This window comes from Magnolia sinica, chromosome 5 (assembly GCF_029962835.1).
Source record: "Magnolia sinica isolate HGM2019 chromosome 5, MsV1, whole genome shotgun sequence".
In the NCBI taxonomy this organism is placed as follows: domain Eukaryota; kingdom Viridiplantae; phylum Streptophyta; class Magnoliopsida; order Magnoliales; family Magnoliaceae; genus Magnolia; species Magnolia sinica.
The window spans coordinates 32,739,392-32,763,408 of record NC_080577.1 but is presented as its reverse complement, the minus strand read 5'-3'; the positions used below and the strand labels follow the sequence as shown (position 1 = coordinate 32,763,408).

Below are 24,017 nucleotides of genomic sequence, written 5' to 3'. Positions count from 1 at the left end.
GGGTCTGTCTTGTAGAGGAGTGCAGCCACCAGGTCCTCTACAGGAAACCCTCTTTCGATTGATTCTTCTAGGGGGTCGAGAGATGTAATCGCCATTGTCTGCCAATGCGTTTTTGCCTTGAGTGCCATTGAATAACATTGTCGGGCTTTAGGTTGATCGCTTCTGACCTGACCAACACCATGCTCGGTCGGGAAGTTTATCGCGAGGTGGTAGGTAGATACCGCTTCTCTTATCACATTGAGGGATGGTCATCCCAATATTATGTTGTAGACAAAGGGACAATCGACTGCGAGGAAGTCGATCATCACAGTGGTCTGATTATGACCCTCTCTTGCAGTCACGGGCAGTAGTAAATTTCATTCAGAGGCAATTCTCTTCCCTACAAACCTGAGTAAGGGAGTGTGGATAGGACGTAGTCTAGACCTCTTGATTTTTATTTTATCAAAGGCATCGACGAAGTGGATGTCGATCGAGTTGCCGATGTCCACCAAAATGCAGTGCACTTTGTGGTTGGCCATGGTCATGGCCACCACTTAGGCATCATCATGTGGGTGGTGGATTGCTCTGGCTTCTTCCTTAATGAAGGTCAGGTTGTAGGGAATCAACTTCTGCTCCTTCTTAACTTTACTTGCGAGATAAATGGATGCTCTGTGCTGCTGCTACTGATGTTCCAGACATGAGCCTTGCGAGTTCTGTTCGACTCCCACCTCATGTGGGTCCTCCGAATATTGTGCGGATTTCTCCTGTCGCTTCATTGTTGTGTCTGTCGCATTATTACTTGTCCCATTTGTCGGGTCGTTCGTCCCTCTTCTTTCTGATGTACTCCCTTAGGTGCCTGCTCCGGATGAGAGACTTGATCTCTTCCTTGAGATCAAAACATTCGGCGGTAGTGTGGCCGTGGTCGTGGTGGAAGTGGTAGTACTCCCGCTTGTCTCTCTTGTCAGTGTTGGCCTTCATCCTACTCGGCCACTTCGGGATCCTTTTGTAGCGAACTTCCATAAGAATTTGCACGTGAGTCGTGTTTAGTGGGGCATAAGAGTGGAACCTGCTCTCCGGTTGTCAGTTAGGACGCAAGCCTCTGTTCGGATCGTCATTCCTTCTTTCTTTTTGTTGATATTGGGCGGCTCCCTTTCCTCATTGAGTTTCCTATCCTTAGTCGAGTTGCCTGTACTCCAAGTAGCTTTCCGTGAGTTGAAGAGCTCCTCTGCGTTAGAGTACTTCTGGGCTTGGTTAAGGAGATCAGCCAAGGTGGTCAGGGGGTTCTTGCCAAGTGAGAAGTGGAACTTCCCTTCCCGTAGACCGGATATCATGACGACCAGAGCTATCTGTTCGGAGTAGTCGTCCACCTGGACTGCTTCCTCGTTGAAGAGGATGATGTAATCTTTTAGTAGCTTGTCCTTCCTTTGGGTAACAATAAGAAGGTGGGTTGCTGGCTTCATTCTATCTTTCCCCCTAATGAACTGCGTGATAAAGGTCTTGCTGAGCTGGGCAAAGGAGCTAATGGACTTTGGTTTCAGCTGCCTGTACCACTTACGTGTCACCCCTGACAAGGTCAGGGGGAATGCTTGTCACATTACTAAACTTGAAGCACTGTGTAACTCCATCCATGTTCTGAAGGACTCCAAATGCTCGGCCAGATCTCCGGTTCTAGAGTAGGTAGTAATCTGAGGCATCTGGAATCTCGACGGAAGTTAAGATCTCATGATTTCATCGGTAAACGGTGGTTATGTTTCCTCCAACATGGCCTCAATCGAGGTCGGAACCCGAGTGCGGTATGCTTTTCGAATGTTGCTGAGTTGTCCTTGAGAATCCCTGAGCTCGGCTTCTAATGGGACCTCGTTCTCTGCTATTACCTCAGGAGCTTTCCTGTGCTTTCTTTTCTCTAGCGTATGGCGTAGGTCAGAGTCGGCGAGCGCGGTGGTTCTCGCAGTGTGCATGCGTGCATGGCTATGTTGCCTTGGTCGCTACTTGACTATATGTGAGTCGTTAGGTGCTTGAGGGGTCAAGACAACTCAGTTGCCGCGCCTGCTCTCACTCTATGGTCAGGAGGCTGATTCTGCCTCTCCAGTATTTACATTATGTGGTTTATATTGCCCGTTAAGGCCTCAACCTGGTTTTCCAAGGAGACAAGCCGACCTCCTCGATTGTGAGGCCTCTGTGCTGCCATTGCAGTGGGAGAGTTGGTATGATGTTGTGAGGGTGGATCCTGAAGATCCACATATTGCTCTTCTGGTACGAGGATTTGTGTAGCAATGACAGTTAAGGCCTTCTTCCTCCCTTTAGCCATTATAGGGTGGATGTAAATATGAAAAGTGAATTCGGAATGGATTTACTGTTGTTCCCACAGATGGTGCCAAATTGTTGATATTAATATTTGATCATCCCTGCTAGACTGTCGTGTACTTATAAAACTAAGTGACAATGGAGGCCTTGGTTGTAGCCGGGACCCTCCGATGCTTAAGTCAGAATAAGCACACTTTGGGTCTAGTTGAATGAGGGTAATAGTGCATACCTTCTACCGTAGGTAGAGTTCTTATTTATAGCCTTTCAAGACCTCTTCCGTGTATGGCAATGAATTTGCCGTGTAGATATGTATCACACAAGGGATCTTCCTCTAGGTATATGGCGCTTATCTCAGCGTGATTCTCAACGAAGATCTCAGGGAGGTAATCCATCCTGTATACGGAGGGGACATCTGAGGAGGTCATAGTTGATAGCTGAAGCTGACCTCTAAGTTGCTTTGGTCGGGGTCCTGTAGACCGAGCTTAGTTGATGATCAAGATTGGGATTGAGTTCTGTGATCAGGTCAACATCCATAGCTGTCCCTTCGTTGTGATAGTGAAATGTCGACCATGCAACCAAGGCCACTACTCATAATGCCTGGATTAGTCACGGGGGTTGTGTAGTTGGCATCTGGGGCCGAGCTCTTTCTCGATCTCTCATTCAAGCTGTTTGCCTTCATTGCTTTCATTTGATTAGAGTCGTTTGGTCACTCCAGTGGGTCAGCCCAGTTTTATCCATAACAGTGGTCTCTGCAGATGTCCCATCCAGACTACCCTGCGATTTGGACTGCAAGGATTAACTACTTGGTTTTTTACATCAACCACATGCCTGTGAGTTGCTGCACTAGAGTGAGGTGCATCTTGCTCTATTTTACCTCTTCTTGTCTCTTATACTATCAACGGGCTGGGCTTGTGGTTGGTCTTGACCCAGATTTTCAATTGTTTCGGGCTGGGCCTATTCAAAATTCTAGTTTTTATCGAATCGAGTCAGGCCTATTTACACCACTACTTGTAAAGTCTCTCCTCCACTCTTATCGATTGTTTTACGAGGCCCTTGTACACTTGTCAATGCTCTCTCTCTCCATGAGTGTGAGGAACTCGGGCTTTTCATCAAATACTCTCCACTCTTTGCGCCCTGCCTCGCAAACCGGCTGATTTGCTTAGCAAGTGGGCTACATAGTCATGAACAAAAAATGGATGGTTAAAAGATATATACAGTGTTTATACCCGTTTTTGGCATACCTACATAGACCAATGACATGCTATCACATGTTGGGACTACGTGCTAAATGATAGACGCAATATTACTCGTGTATTATGAGTGTTGTTTACATATGATATAGTGAGCTTAAATAAACAATTTAGGAGACACCATGTGGTAGCCATGCCATACGTGGTGCAAATGACTTCAAGAGTAAGAATTAGAGATGTGCACATGAGAGATAACATTAAATGCAAATGTTTTATAAAAAATACTATTTGCAAAAAGTAAAAGTCTCGATAAAGTAAATCTCTCTTTTAGCATTAAATGCTAGAATCCTATTAAATGATATTTTTATCTGACATTAAATGCGAAAGTTTTATAAAAAAATTACTATTTGTAAAAAGTAAAACTCTCGTTAAAATAAATCTCTCTTTTAACATTAAGAGTCCGGATCCTTTGCCTCCAGGAGGCAGAGAGTCTCTGCCTCCCACAATATCATTGGTCCATCTCTCCGCACCTGCCACGTAGGACTAGCAAATCCGTTTCTGTTTCATATTAAAAAAAAAGAAGGAAAAAAAAGAAGAAAATCTCTCTGCCGTCTTCCCTAACGGCAATGACACCACGAGAAAATCTCTCTGCCGTCTTACCTAACGGCAACGACACCACGAATGACACTTTCCATTTTCGGTTCGCGGTGATTTTTCAGAGATTTCTTCTCCCCTCATTTCTAATTTCAAATTCTTTCCTTTTACAGATGGATTTCATCAAAGCGGAAGAAAAAGAACGGTTTTTTCTTTTGAAGATCGGAGGCCCTCTTCCCCCAATCTCTCACAATCCCTCTTGCCCATTTTCCCTCGGGCAGCCGATAGCCGATTTCTGCTATTTCGTCTATTCATCCATCGAAGATCCACCCCACCTCACAGGTATTTTAATTTTTTTATATAATTTTTTACCGATTATTTATTTTATTTATTTTTTCCTCCATTCAAAATCCTTTTTTTTTTCAAGGCTATTTTTTGTGATCTGCAATGGACCCACTGAATGAATGGTTCAGATACCAGATTTTTAAATGAGGAGCATTGGATGCTGTTTTTGAATTGCTTGTATGCATGTAGACTAATAAGAGATTTTCAGGATTCTTCCTATGGCGAATCCGTATTTTTTTTATGTTTTAAGTTGTTTCCACTTATGCATTGTTTAATGTGATATAAAGATAGGTAACGTGGTTGGTGATAGATTTCTTCGGTTTTTATTTTGTATGGTTTTATATTGATGATGATATATTGATTTCTATGGCACATGTACGTTCTAAGTATGTCTTGTTTGTTTACCCTCATTGTGGAAATCTTATTTTCGAAGAGGCTATCTCTTTCCAAAGAGAAGATGATAACACATTCAAGCACCATTATGACTTTTGCCCTTATTTCTCTTTCACATACTTAAAAGCAGCAGCTTGATAACACATTCAAGCACTATTACGACTTCTACCCTTTATTTCTCTTTCCACATTTTCTCAGTCATTAGGCTATATACTAAACATAGTATCCAACATACTAGAGTGTTCTAAGAGGAGGTATTGGCAATAGCACCTGCTTCAGTCAGTAATGGCACCAGCTTCCTGTCATTGTGTTTCGCTGTTACATCTGCATCAATCCAAATCCAACATGTAAGAAAAACCAGCATTTGACCATAAAGGATAAAAGAAAAAAGAATGACAATTGTGGGGGCAAGGGCATACTGTTGCATCCACTGATGTGCTTTCCGTTTATGAACAAATTTGGGACAGTCCGTTGTCCGGTCCACTCTACCAGTGTAGATTGGACTGTATCTCCATCACCTTTTGATAGCATGGAAAAGAAACACTTGTTATGGACACCTTACAAAGAAGGGCAATAGAACTAATGTAAAGATTATAGAGATTTTTCAAGTTGGAAAAGGGCAAATGGGAATCAGTTGAGGCATCATTTGAATAGAATTCATGATAGATCACTCCATTTCTTCATCTTTCAGAGTTTCATGGCCCACCACCTTACGGAATCAGACATTGCCACAAGTCATGCCCCAGATCGTATCTGCTCTAAACAACTTGACTATCAAGACAGAGGGGAGTGGACATTGTATGCATATACTATTACTGGGATGAAATCGTAGGCCTGCCGAGAAGCACTACCAAATACGGACATGGATTCCAAAAGTCAAGCACAGAATGAACCCACCTTGTATTTGGTAGAATTCCTCCTTTTGTTCCCCAAATCACAGATGACTCCTACTTACCTTACTTAGGTTTGGAGGGATCCGATACACTGCTAATTGGGGTTGCATCTTCTGAAATCTTCATTTGTTAAAGATCATTTAGAAGCAACAAAACCCAACTAAATCTATTTGTATGGTAGACTATGATCAGGAGAGAAAAAATAAATAAAAAAATCCATATGAAGTGCAGCAATGTAAACAGGAAAAGAGGCCATAGAGGGTCCAGGGTTCCAAACGAAACAATCCCAGTCCTAACATCAATCTTATCAGTTGCGTTCTAGAACTTTAATTCCAGGGCACGCCATATTCTGCCTAGCTGCCATGGAATTCTAGGTGTTTTGAGGATTGCTAGCACTGTTTTACGATGAATGTTCTTAGCCAAGGACCAAGAAATAGAAAGATAAACTAAAAAACACAAAAATCTTCTGCAGTCTCTACTCTTGTGAATTGAAAAAGAACTTACTTTTGACATCCAATTCAATCACTCTGTAATTCGCCCCCAACTGTGATAGCAACTTCTTAACCCGTGTGCAATATCCACAGTTGGTCTTGCTGCAATCAGAAAAGTAATATCAGAATAGGAAGTTTCGAGTGTTACATAAAAAATATTAAAAACTTGATGGAAGTAGTGGTATAAAATCTGTTTAGCACAGATAACAGAATGTATGGGGGGACTAAGTAGATGATGCAATGTTCATAATGTTCTGAATATTCCCCCATTTTTTATAGCATCAACCATCCATGCATGCAGCATATTCACATGACGACATAACTGAAATGAGGATGTTGAGATGAATGAGTGGCAAGAGAAGTATAGAATTAGAAATCAATACATCCAATATAGAGGTTTGCTTGAACACACCACAACATATGACAATAAGACACGTTGTGTAAGCCCCGTATCCTAGACCGTACCGTTCCATAGGCTTCCGCGGTCTTCCCGGTCGAATTCCGGCAACCTTCGACCCTTAATCGGTATTTGCGTGTGACCTGGATTCTTGTGCCGTCAACCTGAGTCGACTCAACTCAGGGCTTATACCTTAGCGACCGCGTCGTCGCCGCGGTTCCGATGCCGCAACTCGCGCGCTGATGCGATGCTCTGGTTGGGAGTTGTGGGCCAGCGTTCGGTGCGAGGAAATGTTGCGCGTGCGAATCCCGAGAGAATCTCTTCAAGTTGTCACATCAATCAATCAATCCCATCAATCCCATCATGTCAAGTACACATCAACTTTCACCCTTTCCCAAGCAAGCCCCAAAAGTCAAAAAGTTTCTTACAACCCATAACTCCTCTTACACATTTTGCCAAAAAAGTCAAAAAGAGCTCTTACACCTATCCCTCTCTCCCATCCATCACTCCATCACCCATCATTCTCTCTCTCTCTCTCCCTTACAAGTCTCTCTCTCTCATTTCAACTCTCCCTTAAGCAAAAAAAATCCATACGTATGAGTCCTCCCATGGTGAGAAAATTTTATTTGTGAGGCTCACCGTTCCTACCCCTTGATCTCTCATCTCAACCATCCATTTTTCATCTTCCTCCATCAAAGAGAAGCACAAGGAGCTAAGGAAGCCAAGGGAGCAAGAAGATCAAGTGGTGGGTGCCTTGATAGGGTAGATTTTGATATTTTAAAGATGGGCCAAGTGAGGCCAACCGATCAATGGTTTGGATCTCACTTTGGACCCTAAGATGTGGCCGATGACCCACTTGGATCATCATGATCGTTCCATGATGGGGCCATTCTCCATGGACCCCATCATGATGTTTATTTCCTTGCATGCTTAGGGTCATCTAGACCGTCTATTTTAGTGGAGAATGGATCTCCACCGTTGGATTTTGATTTCATGAACCCATATGTAATGGGACCCACTTGATGTATGATTTAGTGCAAGGGAGGGCCCATAGTGCCGGGGTCCCTCCATCACGCGGGTCTCACTCTCTATCTCTCTCTCTTTTATTTTTATTTTATTTTGTGGTGATATTGAGGTCGTGTGGCCCACTTGAATGGACCCCACCATGAAGCATGTATTTTGTTTATCTATAAGTGGGGCCCACCTTATATGTGTAGTACCACACCATTCATCAGTGGTGGCCCACCTGAGCAGGCCCACCTTGTATGGCAGACCGTCCAGCGTCCCTGGACGCTGGACGTTTATTTGGGAAAACACAAATGCTAGCTTGGTTCAAGGCTTTGGGTGGCCCACTCATGTAGGCCCCACCTTGATGTATGTATTAAATCCATGCCGTTCATTCCTTTCCCAAGATGGTTTTAGGCGTTGAGCCAGAAGATGAGACCAATCAGACTTCCAGGCGGGCCATAACATGGCAAACAGTGGGCATACCATTGAAACATCCTCTATCACTTCTATACACTGAAACAGGCCCAATATTGGGCTTGTTTTGACTGTCGTGAGGCATGGAGAGCCATTGGACGGAGTAGATTTGCAAGATGTGGACCCCACCTGCAAAATCCATCAAAAAAACTCAAAAATCAAAAAAAATAAATAGGTAACACAGCAGCAACGCTGCTGTGTCAGGGACGGCAGCAGGCGCTGCCTGCGCCCAGCGTCCGGGCGGACGGGCTACGGGCAGCCACCCACGGCTCCAGCCGTGGGTCCCACCTTGATGTTTTTCCATCATCCAACTCGTTCATCGGGTGGGCCACTCTCTGAAGTGGGCCCACCCCAAAAATCAGCCTGATCCAAGACTCAGGTGGCCCACACCGTATGAAACAGTGGGATTGAACATTTACCTTTGAAACCCTTTTTGGGTCCACAGAAGTCTTGGATCAAGGTGAAATTTGTTGTCACCCTTCATCTAGGTCTGCTTGACCTTATCAATGGTTTGGATGGAATATAAACATTATGGTGGGCCCCACATGGAGTCCACAATGATGTATGTGTTTCACCGTCCGCCTGGACAGTGGACGTGGAGCCCACTGTGATATGTGGAGCCCACTGTGATGTGTGTGCGTGCGTGTGTGGGTGGGTGCGTGCGTGTGCGTGTGTGTGGGCGCGTGTGTGTTGGTGTGTGTATATATATTTATATATATAATATTATATTACATATAATATTATATGTTATATATATATATATATATACATATACATACATATATAGTATTATATTATATATAATATTATATGTTATATATATATATATTGTTTTATATACAATTTATCCATGGTTGAGGCCCACTTTGATATATATATATATATATATATATATATATATATATATATAAATAAGGCCCATCTCAGTTATTTTTGGCCCATGATAGAGGCCCACTTTGATTTATATGTAAGGCCCATTTGATGTGTTAGGGGCCCATGGGTTAAGGCCCGTTAAGACGTATTGGGGCCTATGGGTTGAGGCCCACTTGATGTGCATTTGGGGCCCCATTGGTGTGGCCCATTCGATACACATAAGGCCCATGAGATTAGGCCCATCTAATGCATTCTAAGGCCCACGGGTTATGGCCCATTGCAATGCACATAAGGCCCATTGGTGCGGCCCATTGATGTGGCCCACTTGATGAATATGAGGCCCATATGATACAGCCCATTTGATATATTGAAGGCCCAATGGGATATACCTAAGGTCCATTGCAATGTGTAATCCCAATATGATTTATGTAATGATAATTGTGGCAGTCGTGCCTTGGGAGCAATGTTGGTTTGACGTCCACATTGCAAGTGTAGTGTGGTTAAATGTCCGCATTATGACTTTCCCTAGGGCCCATTGTTAGGCTCGTACGTCTAATGTGTAGGCCGTCTAGGCCCATCTTTGTTATGATTATCATCCATCCCATACAACATGTTTAATTCCATGATTCATAATCATATGCATCATACGTATGCTTGATATGAGAAATGACTGATCATAGCATAGGCCTTCGGGCAGATGGTTTAGGGGCTCCCGTACAGGGGGTGTTGCCCTACATGAGCGCACGATACGCGCAGGATTGCTGCATGACTAGATAGTGTGATTCATGCATTCGCATTGTGTGATATGGTTGCTGTACGCCCTAGCGACATCAGGGCCGTAGCCTCCACAGACGTATCGTGGTTGGCAGGATTGGATACCGGAAATACTGTTCTACATGGGGTGCGATAGATATCCCTGGGTGAAAGTCCCTAAACCCTTATGGTACCAGGAGGTTGCTCCAACGTCTAGACCGAGTGGGTGCATGAGCGCTGAGTGCCGATTACCAGACGGTTGCGCTTTCCACTGTGTCGTGGTCGGTTGGAAGGGGGTGTGGCCTTACCCGCCCGAGAGTAGGGGGCAATGCTAGGCTGAGTCTGACCAGCTCGAGGAATGGGTCCGCTATTGACGAGCCGAGCCCGATTTTGGCAGGCGGATAGTGAGGTCTTTTCCACTCACCTTATTGCGCGCGATGGGGCGGCAATCTGGCTTGGAGTGTACTAGACCCCGGTGATATTTCAGATTTTAGCTATATTGATATGTGGATTTAGATGAGGATTTGTATGCTTGAGTTGCATTTCGCATTGCATGGCCTTGGTATGGCCGACATCATTCTTTGCACCGCATGGCCTTGGTACGGCTAATGGTATTCTTGGCATTCATCAGCATATTCCGCATTACTCTGATACTGCATAGCTACATTACCACCTTGAGCATACACTTTCACCACCCTCTAAGCTTTCTATAAGCTTATGCACGACCGTTGCGTGCAGGTGACGTTGGATCGCAGCAGCGCTGAGGCTTGGGCGCATAGCTGATCTTTTTAGAATTTTTGGTCTATCATCATTGTATTTCCCTTATGCTCATTGTACTTGTAAAGTTTTTTATTATAGTGGAAATGCGATGGAGTTTTTGGTTGTTGTTTGTGGGTTATGCCTTTGGTTATGCTTATTACGAATCAAACTGATGTTGAAAATCCTCCTTGTAGCATCCCAGGATCGGAACCTGGCAAATGGGCCCTGGGAGCCGAGAATGGGGTTCTACGGAGGCTGTCGGTGCCAGATTCGGCGATCGGAAATTTTGTGAGCCCGGTTTCCGAGTTTGGGGCGTGACACGTTGAGACTAGCGGTTGGGTTTGAGCTTTTTCCAAATACAAAAACTGATTATTTGATAGGGTTGAAATATCCCATTTAGAGCTTTTATTTGTCGTCTTTTCACCATACAAAGTGAGATTTATCATTAATCGGTTTGGACCATTGATATATGTTCCAATTCAAAGGCTAAAATCCTGATCAGTGTTTTAAATAGCTAATTGTGTGTAGTGTAGCATTCACCCCTTTGAAGCCTGACGCATAAGTTACATAGCGTGTAGCATAAGCTACATGCTGTTTCTAGATTTTTAATCAAGGTTGCGCCTGGTTGCACCAATTCATGATATTCTGCACAAAATTAGACTGATAAATAATCTTCATTATATAGGGCATCTTCTCTTTGTAAAGAAATATTTTTTTGACCAGCAATCTTTTGTCCTTAAGCAGGTGTCTATCCCTTTCATTTGACAGGTTCTTCAAAAGCATATTATGCTTAACATGGTGAGTAACCTCTCCTTATGTTTCTTAATTTTTTCAAATAAAATTTTAAAATGAGATACAAAAGTTATGTATAGCCTTAATCGTTATTAATTTTCATGATTGCAGGATGAGTCAGTTCAATCAAAAAACTATGATTACAACACCAGATGTACCCCATCAAAATTTTTTGATTTTATCAATCAAATTAATTTAAAAGATGAACATAAAAAAGCAATTTCAACCACTCCTTTTAAGGAATTTTTGCGTTTTCCAAGGTTAGCAGTTCAACGCACATTTTTAAATACTATTATACGTAAATGGGATAACGAAACTAAAAGTTTCATCATTGGAGGAAATATGCTATTTATTAAATCCCAAAACATTGCTTTGATATTGAGGTTGAGTATGAATGGAGAGTCTTTAGATATGAAGAAGAAACTAGATGTTTGCGATGAAAATTTTAAAAACAAATATTTTCCAAATGCTCTTATATTGAGGAATTTGATTGAGGAGAATATTAAGAGGTGGATGGAGGAAACTTAGATGAATGTTTAACTGACTTTACTAAACTCTTTATTTTGTATATATTTAATACAATTTTATTTCCAACTTCAAATCATGTTACACCAAAATTCTTGTTGCACTATGTGAATAACCTGAAAAAGTTGAATAGTTATGATTGGGCTACTGCTGTTTATGAGTACGTTGGATCGCAGCAGCGCTGAGGCTTGGGCGCATAGCTGATCTTTTTAGAATTTTTGGTCTATCATCATTGTATTTCCCTTATGCTCATTGTACTTGTAAAGTTTTTATTATAGTGGAAATGCGATGGAGTTTTTGGTTTTGTTTGTGGTTTGCCTTTGGTTATGCTTATTACGAATCAAAGCGATGTTGAAAATCCTCCTTGTAGCATCCCAGGATCGGAACGTGGTGATGGGTGCCGGGAGCGAGAATGGGGTTCTACGGAGTTGTCGGGAATCGGCGATCGGAAATTTTGTGAGCCCGGTTTCCGAGTTTGGGGCGTGACACGTTGAGACTAGCGGTTGGGTTTGAGCTTTTTCCAAATACAAAAAGTGATTATTTGATAGGGTTGAAATATCCCATTTAGAGCTTTTATTTGTTGTCTTTTCACCATACAAAGTGAGATTTATCATTAATCGGTTTGGCCCATTGATATATGTTCCAATTCAAAGGCTAAAATCCTGATCAGTGTTTTAAATAACTAATTGTGTGTAGTGTAGCATTCACCCCTTTGAAGCCTGACGCATAAGTTACATAGCGTGTAGCATAAGCTACATGCTGTTTCTAGATTTTTAATCAAGGTTGCGCCTGGTTGCACCAATTCATGATATTCTGCACAAAATTAGACTGATAAATAATCTTCACTATATAGGGCATCTTCTCTTTGTAAAGAAATATTTTTTTGACCAGCAATCTTTTGTCCTTAAGCAGGTGTCTATCCCTTTCATTTGACAGGTTCTTCAAAAGCATATTATGCTTAACATGGTGAGTAACCTCTCCTTATGTTGAGATACAAAAGTTATGTATAGCCTTAATCATTATTAATTTTCCTGATTGCAGGATGAGTCAGTTCAATCAAAAAACTATGATTACAACACCAGATGTACCCCATCAAAATTTTTTGATTTTATCAATGAAATTAATTTAAAAGATGAACATAAAAAAATAATTTCAACCACTCCTTTTAAGGAATTTTTGCGTTTTCCAAGGTTAGTAGTTCAACGCACATTTTTAAATACTATTATACGTAGATGGGATAACGAAACTAAAAGTTTCATCATTGGAGGAAATATGCTATTTATTAAATCCCAAGACATTGCTTTGATATTGAGGTTGAGTATGAATGGAGAGTCTTTAGATATGAAGAAGAAACTAGATGTTTGCGATGAAAATTTTAAAAACAAATATTTTTCAAATGCTCTTATATTGAGGAATTTGATTGAGGAGACTATTAAGATGTGGATGGAAGAAACTTAGATGAATGTTTAGCTGACTTTACTAAACTCTTTATTTTGTATATATTTAATACAATTTTATTTCCAACTTCAAATCATGCCACACCAAAATTCTTGTTGCACTATATGAATAAGCTGGAAAAATTAAATAGTTATGATTGAGTTACTGCTGTTTATGAGTTCTTGGTTAAAAGTATTTCTAAATGTGTGGAGGAGAAGAAGAGCTATGTGAATGGATGTGTCATAATGCTAGAAGTAAGTAAACAAATACTTCTATCAATTTTTTTCTTTTCTTTCTCATATGTATTTCTCATATGAATTTATTTTATGCATAGCCATGGTTACAAGAGCACATCATTCATCAGGCAATGTTAACAACAAAAATGGTATATCCACGTTTATTGAGATGGGTAGAAGGTGGTTACCAACATGCTGACACACATAGGAAATATATTGATAATCTCATCTACACTCAGGTAATCACTTATATAACTTAATTAAGATTTTAAAATTAATATTTAATTTATTCAAATAAAGTATATACATTTATATATTTATATCCATCAGGTTATTGAAGAAATAAAGCTTACGTATGAGAGAGAAATCTACTATCTCCTCCTATAAGTGATTCGCGTTTCTTTTTTGTACTTGATATGCAATCAATAGTGATCACACATTAAAAAATATTTGTATTTTTAATTGGCATACAGGATACATCAAACACTGCAGAAGAAATGTGCCATCATTTGGAATCTAAATTGGTCAACATGTTAGAGAAAATTGTAACTGTTCCCCACTTAACAAATATTTTATATATGCGTATATTTTTTTAATCATGTTATCATGTGATACTAATTTCTTATTATCTTTATTGTGATTTGCATATAGGCATCAAATATCACCCAAGAAACATGTAGTCATTTGGAGCTTATATTTTTACAAATTAAAGACAAAAATGTAATTATTCTGAATACAACAATTATTTAAAATTTGTGTATATTTTATAGATCACAATGCGTTAGAATGCTAATTCCATTTCATTGATTCTTGTGATTTTTATACAGGAGATATCAAGTGCAGTCAACGAAATGTGCAAACAATTTGAACTTAAATTTTTGAACATTATAGAGAATTTAATGATACAAGTAATCATAATAAACTTTTTTCATATGTATTTATTTTTCATCCATAATAATTAGGAATGCTTTAATCTAAATAAGATATTATATTTTTTTCATATAGAATAAGAAAAATGAAGACAATAGTGAGTACATAGAATTACTGATGGAAAATAAAGAGTTAAGAGATAAGATACTTGATAAAGAAATAATCATACAACGGTTGTCTAATGAAGTGAAAGAGTTAAAGAGAAACCGCGATTGGGAAGCTACATCATGTGAGATAATTAAGGACATGCAAGAAAATTCTAACATACCATAAGTTTCTACTCCCTTTCATGCGAATACGAAGATAAAAGAGACTTTTGTTACAAATCAAAACTTTTTAGTGAAGCGTGTCAAAGAGCAGGGTAGGAAGAGGATTCCTTCAAAAGTCTTACAATCTCTATACACTGAATGTAAAACTAAAGGTAAAAGTATATGTGAAACTCTTGGAATCCAATCACGTATGGAAAAGAGTGATGAGTATATGTTATCCCAAGAAGAGGTGAATGCAATTATGACTCTTAAATCTCAGAATAAAATCAAGTAAGATGCTTTAAGTATTTAATTTTAATTCCACCCACTTATTTTTTTAATCTTTTTGTAATAATACGATAATATATGTCCTTAGGGATGAAACATTTGGCCCACTTCGTGTCGAAAGGAGATCCTTAGAGTCTTTATTGAATCCAATGAAATGGGTAGATGATGAGGTATAAATTAAATGTTATATTACGAGGAGGTATGATCCATCATTCATGGATATGACTTAATTGATTAATATGTTAAATTTGATGCAGGTTATATCCAAGTATACCGAATTGATGGCTATTTGAGAAAATAGTGGTGGGCATGATTTGTTAAAATGTCACTTCTTCAACGCATGGTTTTATGTAAGCTTCATCATTTATATGTGTATCAAAATTATCATGTATAAGTAATTTGTGTTTAAATGATGTTAATTTAATTTAAATTGAACCATTGCAGAAATATGTGTGTACAACGAGAATTATAGCGAAAGGAGACAGGAAAATTGAAGATATATATTATGATGGTAGTGATGAAAAAATTGAATGTATTATAAGGAAGATTCCTTACGAGCTAAAGAATAAAGAAAAAAATTATGATCCCACTGAATGAAATGTTCCATTGGTACTTGCTTGTCATTGACTTAAAGAGAAAAATATTTTCAATTTACAACTCTCTCAAAGGTCACCAAACATCAACCTACATCAATACGATGGTATGTATATTAATTTTTTCAATGGAAGAACATTCAACTTAAAAAATTGTGATTGTGAAAGTACTTAATACTTCTTCATTATAAATGTAGGTTTCACATTTGGAGATCCATTTATTAAAAACTTGTGAAATAGAATGTGATGGATTTACTGTCTCTATAGACCAAGAATGCCCCCAGCAACCAAATTCGTAAGTCATTTCCCATTTAAAAATGTGAATTTACTCTTATTTAATAATATTTACCTATCTCTGTATGATATTAACAGGTTTGACTGTGGTGTCTACTTAATGAAATTTATGGAATGTCTTTCCCGAGGAGATATATTTGATTTCAACTCAGTAAATTTTCCTTTTTTTTTCCTTTTTCTTATACAAAATTTATGAAACATACTTACAATCTACTTTCATCATCAGGGGCTGATGAATTTTGAACGAAAAAAGTTGGTTGCACAACTGATGCTGGGCAAAATGATTACACTACAGTAATGTGAAATGTAAAGGTATGAAACATACTTACAATCATGAAAATCTTTTTAATGGAAGGTATGTGCTTTGATTTTATTTTTTATTATTATCATAGTTGTTGCGGGATGTAAATATGCTCTGATTGAATTCATGATGGGTCTTGTTGTGTATGGAATCCAGGCCAAAATTCTCCTTCATCAGTGAAAAAATACCCACAGTACTTGTAATTTTTTTGCAACTTTCAAGTGTAAGAAAGTTATAGCTTGAGAGAGTCCTAGGTAATTTTCCTCTCCTAAGCACCATCTACTGCACAAAGTTACTTGGAACTTATATTTTAGAAAAGTTATAGGCATACATAGGGCTCCTTAAGAATTTTTATTTTTCCCATGGTAGGTCCTGCTAGGTGGATGTTAGAAAACTATTGCTTTCATTGATTGAGTGCATTAGGATTAGATCATCTTAATCTTCAATTTTGTATCTTGAATTAGGGTTGATGATCATTTTTAAGCAGGAAGAAAATCATGTGCAATATAAATCATTTCATAAGCAGGAAGAAAATCATGTGCAAAATAAATCATTTCATAAGAAGCATGTTTCTAAGTTCTTTCATTTCTTTCAAATTTTTTTTTTCTTTTGACAGGCTTGTCGGTTGATGACAATTCGCAAGAGTATAACGGCTATATGGAGCTCTTTCTGCTCATATGTGGTCGGGGATGATCTTCTCAGGAGTTTTTTTATTTTCTTATTTTTTTAAAGGTCCAATAAATGCAATTGTTGCATGGTAGCCTGTTAAAAGTAACAGTTTAGATTGTTCAATTGGAGCATCCAAGTTATGGATTGGATCATCCTATCAATACAGGCTTCTATTTTTTTCTTTTTTCTTTTTTGTGTGGTGGCCTGTTAAATATTTTGTGTGGGATTAAAATAAACAAATTTGGTTTGTAAGGTCAGACCCACTTATATTAATTAGTTATCTACCAGGCAGGCTTGAAATATCAACTTTGGATAATTCAGGCTCATATTATAACTGCAGAACTGTGCACAGGATTCATACATCAGCGATGGCAATGATTATCCTAGCTACGACTTGTATGGTTGAAAAGCCATTTGAATCAGGGCCTACGACTTGTATGGTTTAATTTGAGTTTGTTATATGGCATATGAACAATTTCCAGGTTTTAAAACACGTTTCCTGCTTTTTGTTGAGAAAAGCATCCATGCATATTAATGCACTCATCCATTACCCCAAGAGCTCATTAGCTAGATTACAAATTCCTTGCTATTTGGACGCTTGTAACCTTTCGAAACTACGGTATAAAAGACAAACATCAGAGTCCATATTTAGTAGGAAAGATTCGTTCACGGTTAGGATTGTCCAACCAAGTCTTAGGTCAGATATTCCAACTTGAATCACATTCCACACTTGCCTAAGCGGCACACGTGTTGGATTAAGTTCCAAGCCGTTCATCTTCCAGGCCCCACCATAGATAGATGCTCTCGCTAAAAAAATCAGGCATGTCCAATAAATAATGGCCGCACCACAATGCGAGAGTGGGACTCACCATCTGTACTGAAAATCCGCTACAACCCGCATGGATGCCCCAAAATGCATGTGCAGCCAAGTCCCTCCACATGTCGCCAGGTGAGTTCAATCCCATTGGTGGATACTGGTGGATTTTTAATATTTTTAGCCTTAAGACAGAAAGCAAACCAGTTTAATTTGGAGTTATATAATACTCTGGCAATATGACGCTTGATACTCAGGCACTTGGAAATTAATTGGATACGTGACATAGGTTAACTAAATTAAACTAATTTGTTCAACCCACAATGACACAGTGACGGGGTTCATTAGACTCATTGACGAGGTTGCAGTGCAAAGTGACAGAGTTCACTAGACACAGTGACGAGGTTGTTGTAGTGCAAAGTGACGGGGTTCACTAGACAAAGTGACGATGTTGTAGGGTAAAGTGACGGGGTTTACTAGACAAAGTGACAAGGTTGCAGTGCAAAGTGATGGGGTTCATTAGACACAGTGACTAGTTTGTAGTGCAAAGTGACGGGGTTCACTAGACAAAGTGACGACGTTGCAGTGCAAAGTGAACAGGTTCACTAGACAAAGTGACGACGTTGCAGTGCAAAGTGAACGGGTTCACTAGGCACAGTGACGAGGTTGCAGTGCAAAGTGACGGGGTTCACTAGACATAGTGACGAGGTTGCAATCCAATCCAACCATTGGAGGGTTCACTATACAAAGTGACGAGGTTCACTAGAGAAAGTGACGAGGTTGCAGTGCAAAGTGATGGGGTTCACTAAACAAAGTGACGAGGTTGCAGTGCAAAGTGACGGGGTTCACTAGACAAAGTGACGAGGTTGCAATCCAATCCAACCATTGGATTGTTGAAAAAAGTGACGGGTTGCCGGACAAAGTGAACTGGTTCCACTAGATGAATTGACGAGGTTGCAGTAAAAAGTGACAGGTTTCACTTTGTATAGTGACGAAGTTGCCGGGGTTTCCTAGACAAAGTGATGAGGTTGTAGTGCAAAGTGACGGGGTTCACTAGACAAAGTGACGAGGTTGCAGTGCAAAGTGACGGGGTTCACTAGACAAAGTGACGAGGTTGTAGTGCAAAGTGACGGGGTTCACTAGACAAAGTGACGAGGTTGCAGTGCAAAGTGACGGGGTTCACTAGAAAAAGTGACGAGGTTGCAGTGCAAAGTGACGGGGTTCACTAGACACAGTGACTAGGTTGCAGTGCAAAGTGATGGGGTTCACTAGACAAAGTGACTAGGTTGCAGTGCAAGGTGACGGGGTTCACTAGACACAGTGACGACGTTGCGGGGTTCACTAGACACAGTGACTAGGTTGCAGTGCAAGGTGACGGGGTTCACTAGACACAGTGACGACGTTGCAGTGCAAGGTGACGGGGTTCACTAGACACAGTGACAAGGTTAATGTAGATAAAGTGATGGGATTACTGGATAAAGTGACGGGATTCCATTAGATAAAGTGACGGGGTTGTGAAGTAAATTGCAAATACTCTTGTTTCTTACAAAAGGGTGTGAACCCCAAAATTACATGTCTCTGCATACTGGCTAGTTATTATTTGGATATGGGTGAAATAAACACAACAATGCTAGCTAGTTAGAACCAGATCAATTAAATTTTATCATTCAGCCATACATCAAAGAATAAAAAAATTACATTTGTCTATGCATGCTTTCAAAAAAATTACACAAAAATGCTTTAAAAAATAAATTAAATAAATCCCTCCACCCAGCCTGCATCTGCATCCATCTCATAAAGAAAAATTTGATTGAAGTGGCCTTCACGCACAACATCCCTGGTTCCACTAAATGAATTGACAGACAAAATGACTTGGTTCCACTAAATTTGATAAAATAAATATATGAAGAAATTCAAAATATATAATACCAGAAAGTGGACAAAAGGCTATGAATAAAATCCGTAGCAATATATGTTTGGCTACAGATTAGATCCATAGCTGATTACTCCTTGAGGTTGCACTAAACCTGATTAATCCCATTGTAAGGGAATCTTGCACATGAACTGTAGTTGGACAACTTTCTGTAAAATATTCAGATACTACACATTGACACCAAATAAGTTGATAGTGCAATTGAAACCAACTGTGGACATGCCAACAATAATCCACCTCTGGTTCAGCAGAAGGATTGCTGTTCTTGGGAGCCTTTGGAAAATACCCAATAGAGAGATGTCTTTCTCTGCTACAGTTTTCTTTGGAAATCCAAACCCCAGGTGGCCTGAGCCTCAGCTCCAACTTTTTCTCTTCTGTAACTTGAAAGGATTCTCTATCCCTTACCAACCAATCCCTTTCATTAGGAATCAGATCAAGAAACTCCTGATAGGACTCTCCTTCCCTTGAATCTCCCACCATTTTCTCAGCAAATGTGAAAGTAAACCACCTCAATCTTTGCAGAAGACATGAACAGCAGAACATTAAAAAATAGAAGATAAAACAAAATAAACCCAGGTGAAAAATCATTGTTTTGCATGTAGAAAAACCAGCAACTTTCAAATTTTTTTTTTTTATTAAAAAAAACAAAAAAATAAAAACAAAACAAAACAGGGATTCTTTACCAAAACCCAAAATGAAATTAAAAAAAAAAAAAAAACAACACCCACATCTTAAATCAGCCAAATACACATTTTCTAGCAATATAATTTCACAAGAAACGGAGGGGTTGAGGGATGGGAGAGAATAAAATGTATGAATGAATAAATAGTACACAACTCACCTTGATGCCCATTCTCCCTCCTCCTTTACCCAGGCTTGGGACTGGCAATGCAAGGAGTTGCATTGGCGGAGTTAAAAAGGGGCTTAGGCTCCATTTGGCTTGTGACGACCATATGGAGTCTAATATGTTTAAAAAGGGGCTTAGGCTCCATTTGGCTTTTGAAGACAAAGGGAAGACAAAGAATCGGATTTGGTAATGCATCAATCCAAAGGAAGGATGGGAATCCTCTTCATCCTTCACTTTTAAGTCTTTTCTCTTCTTTGATCTAATATGCTATTAAAAATCAAAAGATTCACGAAAAATCATCCAGCCTGAGTTGAGCCTGATAATGCAGCTTCTATATGTATCTTCACTATATGTAAGACATACATACAACCCAAACGTGTACGTATTTTGATAACACTGGAATGTTAGCTTCATAAGGAAGACAGAGATAAGAATTCAACTCATAGTGTCTCCATTCTTGTCCATCTAATTTGTGGTGGAAAAGTCCAGGCTGCTCCATTTATGTCACTGATCCTCTTGCATATCAAGATTTTCAGAAGCTCTAGTTACAACAAATTCAGATCCCTCAACTACTTTTTACATAATTGGTTATAATGCAAAATGCTATGCTACATGAAGCAACTAAGAAGCCTTTTTCTTACATGTCAGTCATGTTTTCCAAAAGAAAAATAATAGAGGGAACAGGTCCTTGCAATATTCAACGTCGTTGATGAATTTCCCTGCAAGTGGAGTATCGATTGCCCAGACGAAATCGTCGTTGTTCTTGAGGGGCTTGTCTATTACTCTTGCAAATATAAGAGTGCAAATATAAGAGATGTGGAACTAGTTCAAAAGGAAAATTCAGAGAGAATTGGCTGTCACTAGAAGATAGATTTTGAAAATTAAGAAAACAATGGGAAAATTAAGATTAAGATCTGAAAATTAGAAGTATAGGACATATGCTACAAATATTTTCATTGCCATTTTTTTATGATGATCAGATGATCAGGTGTGGCTGCCATCTGCTAGAGAAGCTGGATGATTCTGCCAGGATGGCCCTCACATCTGATCAGGCCATGCTGATGAGCTTATGTGGGAGGATCATGTCCCACAAGGATCCATTAGCAAGAATACCAAAATCCAATCTTTGATAGGTGAGCATCAACTTAGAATGTTCCATAATGAAAATGATGGCATAAGAATCACTAATAGCGACAGAGCTTTGTTGTTGGTGAATCTTACTGCCATCAGGACAAAAATCTATGAGTGATGACAAACGGGTCCCATTTGATCCCCAAATGCTTCTAAGAAGTAGAAACAAATGGGACACACCCTCACCAACCAATCCAAAGAAAAAAATGGAGAATATTCACTTACAACAAGTATTTGATATGGGTGTTCTCACACAATTCAGAAAAATGCAAAAATTCAATAGAAAAAAAAAGGTGGATCTTCAACATTATGGTTGGATATGCTGACCTTTAGAGTGCCCATTATGGTTGGATCTTCAACATGAAAGCCGTTTTGTGTTGAACAAAAGACTAATTAAATCTACATGCATGCGGACTAAATTCTAATGTACTAACTTCAACTTCACCTGGACAAGCAAAGACGGATAAGGGAGAAATTATTAAATCAAATGGTCCTATAAAATGGATTAAAACAATTACTTCATGACTATCTAAAATTGATGCCATTAGCAAATATCACACACCAAAAAAAAAAAAACCCAGTATCAACAATCCATGGGATAGATAAAGGAAAAAAAGAAAAAGAAAAAAGAGTTCACCAAAATACTATTGCTAAAAAAATCTAAATATCGAAATGCACTATTACAGCTCCTTTTGCAGCAGCTCCTTGAAGAAGACTGGGGCCCACCATCAACAACCCGATGGACACACCATAAGCTTTCACATATGAAATCTCAGTCACATTCAACTCTTCAAAACCATAAGCCCATCTCATCATCACCAGCCCAACAAGAGGCAAAACCCACAAAATATCATAAACAATTGGAATGCCACTGTAAACAGTAAGCCGCTAACAACACATTTCTCTACAGATATGTACATCAGAATATTAGGATCCAAGATTAGGTTTTATGCAGTCCATGTGCTATATATACTAGAGAACAATGGAGTGTTGTCTAGAGAACAAATTTCATGAACTAGTTTAAAATAAATAACAAAAAGAGTAAAGCACCCATAGTTTAATCATCTAATTTTTGAACTAGTTATTTATGGAAAAAATGCATACCATCCACAGAAACTACAAATGTAAGGAAAAAGTAACAACCACCTAAAAAAAAAAACGAGAAGAACAAATGTGCCCAGAATTTGTAATCTACTGTCTATACAAGCAAACATTTGTGATAGTAGGAGTAGAAAATCAATGACATTTAGATAATAAATTTGTCGTAGAACATTCATAAGTCACGAGGATTGTTGTCCTTCTTTTCCAATTATTGAACTACTACAACTTGCGACAGGAGTATTCTGCATATTAATCATTCCATGAATCCAAGTTAGTATCAAAAAAATATAAGAGAATTAATATGCATTATTTAAATTGCTCATAAATGCAATTTCCTACCTTAAGTAATTGAGTGAAACTTAAATTATTAGGAAAGTGAATCGAGGGTTGGAGATGGCCCTGGACGGCTTGATGTGGTTGAATGACGGAATGAGATAACCCTGATTGAAAGTACGTAGTCACGGGATCCAAACAAACACCATTGTATCCCTGATACAAGTAACAACATGAAAATCAAGTTCACAAATAAATATAAATTTATCATTTAATTTTTTCCATTGATTTAAAAATATTTAAATTTCTACATATTAAATCAAGATAGTAACAACGTACCTGTGTGAGACATGTATGATGATGGATTGGATTTGATGCATCTCTGAGATCTTCAATAGTAGGGTATAGCATTGGTTCACTTTTCTGCACTTTCTTTTGGCGTTTCTTTGTTTTTTTCTTTTCCAAACAATTCTTAAATCTAGGTCTACCACGACATTGCTCCTTTCTCTTGATTTTATAAGCTTCTTCTTTACCTTCAACAATTTCAATTCCTTTTCTTTTAATTCCACGATCTTCTTTGTTAAAGTCATTGAGATTCCCCATTCTTGTTTCATGAGCTTCTTTTTTTTATTTCAACGATTTTATCTTTCAACTGTGCATTGTCAACATTTAAAATTACACAATCATCCTGTCTCTAACTCTCGTTATTATTGCAACAATCTTCAATGGATGATGGTCCTTTTAATTTTGCTTTTTCTTTAAATATTTTTTGCAATTCCTGATGCATCAACTCAAAATATTTAGTAACACATTGAAATGACTCTTCACTTTCACAACCCATTGATGACAACTTAACAAAGTTAGAAATCAAGCTGTTATAACGATGAGAACATAGTTTATTAGAGTCTCCATCCAAGCCACATCCTCTAACAACCGACGGAAAGGAATATGAAGCAGCTTCTCTGGTCCACCTCTTTAAGATGTATTTCGATGGCAGTCTTGTGAGGGTATAATTTGTTGCTTTTAATATATGGGAACATAAAATACCCATAAATTCAAACTTTCTGCAACTGCATTCAAAAAACTTATCCGTTGAGTTCACGGCAACGATGTAGAGTCTATGCTTTTTACTTTTACGTACTTGGTATTTAA

General features: G+C 38.9%; 1 protein-coding gene and 3 long non-coding RNA genes across 4 annotated transcripts; 1 reads left to right on the top strand and 3 right to left on the bottom strand.

The window, feature by feature from the left end:
* Positions 1-4,926: 4,926 nt before the first annotated feature.
* LOC131247017 (glutaredoxin-like) lies at positions 4,927-6,459 on the bottom strand. The gene is made up of 4 exons (XM_058247461.1): positions 6,398-6,459; positions 6,203-6,291; positions 5,225-5,323; positions 4,927-5,129 (listed from the first exon to the last, which is right to left on the bottom strand). The coding sequence occupies exons 1-4, from the start codon at positions 6,457-6,459 to the stop codon at positions 5,050-5,052; spliced, it is 330 nt and encodes a 109-aa protein (XP_058103444.1). The 3' UTR covers positions 4,927-5,049.
* A 6,343-nt stretch (positions 6,460-12,802) lies between these two features.
* Positions 12,803-17,119, top strand: LOC131245913 (uncharacterized). Its single transcript, XR_009171037.1, has 11 exons — positions 12,803-13,461; positions 13,542-13,682; positions 13,774-14,351; positions 14,449-14,912; positions 14,998-15,079; positions 15,167-15,259; positions 15,354-15,609; positions 15,700-15,797; positions 15,875-15,947; positions 16,023-16,108; positions 16,714-17,119. It is a non-coding gene; the product is annotated as an uncharacterized LOC131245913 (long non-coding RNA).
* Positions 17,120-21,057: 3,938 nt separating this feature from the next.
* Positions 21,058-23,981, bottom strand: LOC131245911 (uncharacterized). Its single transcript, XR_009171035.1, has 3 exons — positions 23,205-23,981; positions 22,932-23,081; positions 21,058-21,142 (listed from the first exon to the last, which is right to left on the bottom strand). It is a non-coding gene; the product is annotated as an uncharacterized LOC131245911 (long non-coding RNA).
* On the bottom strand, positions 21,340-22,399 carry LOC131245912 (uncharacterized). Its single transcript, XR_009171036.1, has 2 exons — positions 22,010-22,399; positions 21,340-21,404 (listed from the first exon to the last, which is right to left on the bottom strand). It is a non-coding gene; the product is annotated as an uncharacterized LOC131245912 (long non-coding RNA).
* Positions 23,982-24,017: the final 36 nt, after the last annotated feature.